Source organism: Ranitomeya variabilis, chromosome 2 (assembly GCF_051348905.1).
Source record: "Ranitomeya variabilis isolate aRanVar5 chromosome 2, aRanVar5.hap1, whole genome shotgun sequence".
Lineage (NCBI taxonomy): Eukaryota > Metazoa > Chordata > Amphibia > Anura > Dendrobatidae > Ranitomeya > Ranitomeya variabilis.
This window is the reverse complement of record NC_135233.1, coordinates 905,343,844-905,350,653: the sequence shown is the minus strand read 5'-3', so window position 1 is coordinate 905,350,653 and position 6,810 is coordinate 905,343,844. Positions and strand designations below refer to the sequence as shown.

At 45.1% G+C, this 6,810-nt stretch overlaps 1 protein-coding gene across 1 annotated transcript; it reads right to left on the bottom strand.

The window, feature by feature from the left end:
• Window positions 1–311: 311 nt before the first annotated feature.
• Window positions 312–3,172, bottom strand: LOC143810008 (uncharacterized). The gene is made up of 2 exons (XM_077292930.1): window positions 2,314–3,172; window positions 312–2,223 (listed from the first exon to the last, which is right to left on the bottom strand). The coding sequence occupies exons 1-2, from the start codon at window positions 2,325–2,327 to the stop codon at window positions 1,269–1,271; spliced, it is 969 nt and encodes a 322-aa protein (XP_077149045.1). The 5' UTR covers window positions 2,328–3,172; the 3' UTR covers window positions 312–1,268.
• Between the last annotated feature and the right edge of the window lie 3,638 nt (window positions 3,173–6,810).

The window sequence follows — 6,810 nt, the reverse complement described above, 5'->3', positions numbered from 1 at the left end:
GAGAACACTGGAATGTTTGAATTTTGTCGGGTAAACAAATTATCTTGTTTCTTTTAGCTTCCTTGCCACTGGACTATCATATGCGGCACTGCATTTAGAGTTTTTACTTGGAAAATCTACAATTTCAGGAATTGTGCGGGATACATGCACGGAAATATGGCGAAGACTCCATCAAGAGGTGATGCCTGAGCCGAAAATGTCCGATTGGTTACGGATTGCCCAAGGATTTCAGGACACCTGCCAGTTTCCGCACTGTATTGGTGCTCTTGACTGAAAGCACATCCGTGTGCGTAAGCCGCCGGGCTCAGGGACACAATTCTATAATTATAAACAGTTTTTCTCTGTAGTGCTGTTGGCCCTGGTCGACAGCAACTACAGGTTTATAATTGTAGATATTGGGGCCTATGGGAGAACTGGAGACTCTAGAGTCTTCAGTTCTTCCTTAATGGGTCGGCGGCTGCGCAACAATGATTTGGATCTCCCACCCCCAAGTAACTTACCAGGGGCAAATTTAGATGTGGTGCCTTACATGATGGTAGCAGATGAGGCGTTTCAATTATCCCGGAACGTCATGAGGCCATATCCACGGAGAGGCCTGGACTACCGGCGTCGAATTTTTAATTTGCGCCTTTCACGTGCCCGCCGTCTGGTAGAGTGCTCATTTGGCATTCTCACTGCTAAATGGCGGGTACTTCAGTCCGCAATACAACTGAGTGAAGGCAATGTAAATGGTGTAATCAAAGCATGTGTTGTTCTTCACAACTTTACTAGAAAACATGATTGCCCATCATCTGCTGCTGATGAAATTGATTATGCTAATACTGTATTGCCTACTCCACGTGTTCTTCCTTCTCGTCGTCAGCCCTCAGGCCTAAAAGTTCGAGATGTGTTAACAAATTATTTTGTGTCACCAGAGGGAGCGACTGATTGGCAAGACAATGCTGTTGTGCTTTAAATTTTCTTTATATTGTTAGGTAATAAATAGCTTAATGTTCATGTTTGAATTGTGTAGTATGTATCTTCTTTTACTTTCAAAAAAAAAGAGAAAGTTGCAACATCACCTTTGTAGTCCTAAGAATACACAACACTCATATTTTGGCCAACAATTTTAATGCTCCAAGCATATATATATTTGGCCAAAACATATTCACATCATATGTAATTTTAGGCCTAGTAACCAGAGTCAAAATGAAAAAATAACAGGCCAATGGCGCACAATAATAAAATTAACAAAACTAAATGACATGCTGAAACTTTTGGGCCGGAACTTACAGGTTCTGGTAGGTTGGGGGTGGCGATGATGATGATGGCGGGTGTCCAGCATGTGCTGAACTTGGCCTAGGTGGTGGACCAACCAGACTGTCAACCTGTGGTATGGCAGATATATATGAAGGGTGTTGTTGCACGTTTCGTTCCTGAGTGTGAGGTAAAACTGGATGTTGAGGGTAGAAGGGCATAAAGTCCTGTGTACTGTATTGACCCATTTGGTCATAACCCCCAATCTGGCCATGTCGAGCAGACACATGGTGGGACCAGCCTCCAAACATGTGTCTGTTCAAGTGGTCAGATTGGGCAGTGGATGGATATTCATTCATTGCCCTGTTTGTTTGTTGGTGGGTGTTTTGGGCAGGCTGGTGTGGTGGAGCTATACGTGGCAAGGAGGGTGCTGCAACTGTTTGGTTGGGTTCCTCTGGAAGGTCTTGCACCGCCAGAACATTTGTAGGTGACATTTGCCACTGTTCTAGGTAGTTGAACAAACGAATGGGGTTGTTTGGGGGTGTTGCCGCATCAATAACAATTTGTATACAACCTCTGGTACGCAGCCTGAGCGAACGTGGAATGGGGCGTAAATAGCGGGCAAGACTGCGGAAGTACGCTTCCTCCCCATCGTCATGTGCAGCCCTTGCCAAATAGTCCAACACCCCTGTATCCACTTGCCTCCTGGTGCCAGTGTTAGAAGCCACCCTTCTGCGCCGACCACGGTTTGGTCTGGTAGTAGGCTGTGGTGATGTATCCAGAGCCAAGGTTGGACTGCTGCTCTGGCCTCCTTCCTCAACCTCTGGATTGGCCTCCTGTGTGGCAGAAGACGCTGCTGCTGGTTGTGGTTGGTTGCTGCTTTGTGCTTGCTCTGAGGGTCCAGCCCTTTCGGAATCCTCACCAATGGGGTCAATCACCAACTCCGAGTCAGATGCAGTCTCTCTTTCTGTCAGATTGGACTCTGTTCTGTATTTCAAAAATGATTTGAGAGGCAAAAATTATAAACAGATTCGATTAGAAGATGTGTCTAAGTTTTTTGGACATGCATCCACTTACGGTCTGAGCTCCATCACCGGGGCAAGAAAATTCAGCCTATCAAAATAAAGATATTTTCTTTTTTTGGGTGCTGCATCACCACTACGCCCCGAAACTTGACGTTCCCGCCGGTATTGATCCCGGCAACTCCGCCAGCGTCTAGTGACATCATTCACTGCAAAGAAGAAAAAGTTGTTTGGGGAATAACAAATAATAAGAAAGAATCTGTATTTTTACATAACGATAACATATTCGGCAGTTTGTAACAAACATTATCATTGCTGTCACCAATGTGGCTCACAATATAAATTCCCTATGAGTATGTCTTTGGATTGTGTGAGGAAAGCGGAGTGGCCAGAAGAAACCCACGCAAACACGGAGAGAACATCCAAACTCTGCATCTTTTGGCCTTGGTGGAATTTTAACCCAGGACTCATATCCAGTGAGCCACCATGCTGCACAATCACATAACTACAACAGGTTCAGGGTTTGCAAGCACACACAGGCCCAGGAGCCTAAGGGGACATAAAACTCCCTTGGTAAGATCTGAAAGGACTGTAGCTAATATATTGGAACCATATTGGTGTGTCTTGTTAATGTTTTTGTAGCCTCAACCAAGAGCTTGGAACATTTACATCACTCCAAAACACACCACATATGCTGTGTTCACGCCTATTTTTATCGTTCCAAAAATGTTAAAGCACATTTTTTGTGTAAAGGATGGTACTTACAAATTTCTTGCTGAACCTCTTGAGGTCGCTGATCAAAATCGGGGAACATGTGGCGACAGATTGCCCTCCATGCTGCGTCTTTTCGTGCGCGGTCAGCATAATGTGCATCGCGTTGGTCCCATAACTCTGGTCTATCATGGACCAGAGCAATCAGCATCTCCAGATTTATATGTCTGGCCATGCTGCTACACAGTACACTCCGTGGAGGCGTGCTTCCTGGTTTGCAATCCAGCGTGGGGCATAAATTAGCATTCCAAAGCTTCCTGATGATGGATGATTCAATTTCCTGTCACCTGGAGAAGTCTTCCGTATTTCTCGCAATGCACACGCATGGTCCGTGTGTAATCCGATTTTTTCTCGCACCCATAGACTTGCATTGGCGAGTCTCGGCCGAGATACGCTGACAATCGCAGCAGGCTGCGAGTTCCCTCGGATCCGAAATACGGTGGAGAAAATATCGGATGATGGGAGCTGCACCATAGATTAACATTGTGCCGAGTGCTATGCGATTTTTTATCGCATAGCACTCGTCCGTATTACGGTCTAGTGTGACCCCGGCCTTAGGTAGAGCACTCTGATAAAAAGCCACCGTGTGTTCTCTGCACCTCCGCCTGTGAGAGTACTGTGCCTTTAAGCCACTGTCTGCACTCTGCACCCATATCTGTGGGAATACTATGCCAAGTAGAGTTGAGCGACTTTCATTTTTTTAAGATCGAGTCGGGTTTTGTGAAACCCGATTTTGTCCAGAGTCGAGTCGAGTGCAGTCGGCCGATTATCGCTAAAAGTCGGGGATCGACCGAAACACGAAACCCAATGCAAGTCAATGGGGAAGCATAGTCGGCAGTGAGTGGAGGCCAGGAAAACACCTACAGTGCCCATTTTAATGCCAAAAACATCCATTCTTGTTTCTGAAGCTTGTCAATCTTAATTAACTTTATAATAATAGTTGGGCATAGGGAATTGGGGGTCATTTGGCAAAAGTTGTGGGGGGAGTAGGGCTGGCTCAAGTTTTTCGTGGGCCCAGGAAATGCGGACTACGTCACGGCGGTGTTGCAGGGAAAGGTAAGTATTTCAACGTTGCAAGTGCTGTGATCCTGAGCAAGCAGGGGGGGCCCACTCGTTCGCATTGGCACTGGCACAGGGCCCCTCAAAGTACGGCGGTGTGTTTGCATGGCGGGGGCGCCTCCCACCAGCAGCGACACTTTTGCGTACTCTGAGGGGCCCTGTGCCAGTGACGTCGCCAACGAGTATGCCCCCCCACCTGATGAAGGAACCTGCACTTTCATCTGCACCTTCCTCTCTGTCCCTGTGTAAGGTGGTATAACATACGGGAAGGGGAACCTTACTTTCAGCAGGGTCAGATTCTGGCTGTGTAGAGTATAAGGGGAATGTAGTGGTCTAGGTCAATGTACCAGCAGACTCATCTAGCAGTGGCTGAGCAATGGGCAGGATGAGGAGGAAACAGATATAGGGCCAAAGAATAAAGTAGGCTAAATGCAGTTCAAAATTGGTAACAGGACTAAACAGGCGGCATTGCTTTTTTCAGTGGAGTAGCAAACCCAAGAGCAGCAGACACTGTTTCAAGGGCCTAACCACACTAGTAGGCCAAATGCAGTTTAATATCTGATAGTATAGGGCGAAAGCCAGAATGTGGAAGCTCAGCTTTGTTCAGTTGAGGACAACACCAGGCAGGGGAAGACAGACACCTTTAGTAGGCCGGAACAGCCAATTTTTTTAAAAAACAGCAGTTAATAAGAGGCAGAAGGTAGAAGCTCAGCTTTATTCAGTTGAGGACAACACCAGGCAGGGGCAGACCCCTTTAGTAGGCCGGAACAGCCAATTGCATTTTTAAAAATGGTAATTTGGAACAGAAGGTTGAAGCACAGCTTTATTCAGTTGCAGCTTCTTGGCAATAATATAAAGAAGACGAGACAGGACAACACTCGTTGGATGCCATATCTGTGTTTTCACTGGAAAAAAAACTGTCAGTTAACTACTTGTAGGAGAAAGTTTTTGTAGCTGGAGGCCACTTTTTGTATTGTACCAGTTTTTTGTTGTATGTTTGGAACTGAAGGTTGAAGCTCAGCTTTATTCAGTTGAGGACAACACCAGGCAGGGGCAGACCCCTTTAGTAGGCCGGAACAGCCAATTGCATTTTTAAAAATGGTAATTTGGAACTGAAGGTTGAAGCTCAGCTTTATTCAGTTGAGGACAACACCAGGCAGGGGCAGACAGACACCTTTAGTAGGCCGGAACAGCCAATTGCATTTTTAAAAATGGTAATTTGGAACTGAAGGTTGAAGCTCAGCTTTATTCAGTTGAGGACAACACCAGGCAGGGGCAGACAGACACCTTTAGTAGGCCGGAACAGCCAATTGCATTTTTAAAAATGGTAATTTGGAACTGAAGGTTGAAGCTCAGCTTTATTCAGTTGAGGACAACACCAGGCAGGGGCAGACAGACACCTTTAGTAGGCCGGAACAGCCAATTGCATTTTTAAAAATGGTAATTTGGAACTGAAGGTTGAAGCTCAGCTTTATTCAGTTGAGGACAACACCAGGCAGGGGCAGACAGACACCTTTAGTAGGCCGGAACAGCCAATTGCATTTTTAAAAATGGTAATTTGGAACAGAAGGTTGAAGCACAGCTTTATTCAGTTGCAGCTTCTTGGCAATAATATAAAGAAGACGAGACAGGACAACACTCGTTGGATGCCATATCTGTGTTTTCACTGGAAAAAAAACTGTCAGTTAACTACTTGTAGGAGAAAGTTTTTGTAGCTGGAGGCCACTTTTTGTATTGTACCAGTTTTTTGTTGTATGTTTGGAACTGAAGGTTGAAGCTCAGCTTTATTCAGTTGAGGACAACACCAGGCAGGGGCAGACAGACATCTTTAGTAGGCCGGAACAGCCAATTGCATTTTTAAAAATGGTAATTTGGAACAGAAGGTTGAAGCACAGCTTTATTCAGTTGCAGCTTCTTGGCAATAATATAAAGAAGACGAGACAGGACAACACTCGTTGGATGCCATATCTGTGTTTTCACTGGAAAAAAAACTGTCAGTTAACTACTTGTAGGAGAAAGTTTTTGTAGCTGGAGGCCACTTTTTGTATTGTATCAGTTTTTTGTTGTATGTTTGGAACTGAAGGTTGAAGCTCAGCTTTATTCAGTTGAGGACAACACCAGGCAGGGGCAGACAGACATCTTTAGTAGGCCGGAACAGCCAATTGCATTTTTAAAAATGGTAATTTGGAACTGAAGGTTGAAGCTCAGCTTTATTCAGTTGAGGACAACACCAGGCAGGGGCAGACAGACATCTTTAGTAGGCCGGAACAGCCAATTGCATTTTTAAAAATGGTAATTTGGAACTGAAGGTTGAAGCACAGCTTTATTCAGTTGCAGCTTCTTGGCAATAATATAAAGAAGACGAGACAGGACAACACTCGTTGGATGCCATATCTGTGTTTTCACTGGAAAAAAAACTGTCAGTTAACTACTTGTAGGAGAAAGTTTTTGTAGCTGGAGGCCACTTTTTGTATTGTACCAGTTTTTTGTTGTATGTTTGGAACTGAAGGTTGAAGCTCAGCTTTATTCAGTTGAGGACAACACCAGGCAGGGGCAGACACCTTTAGAAGGACGGAAAAGCCAATTTTTTAAAAAACAGCAGTTAATCAGAGCCAGAAGGTAGAAGCTCAGCTTTATTCAGTTGAGGCCAACTTGAATTAGGGACTGCAGACAGACTTTGCAGGCTGTCCCCTGTGTGGACCATGCATCCAATACATTAACC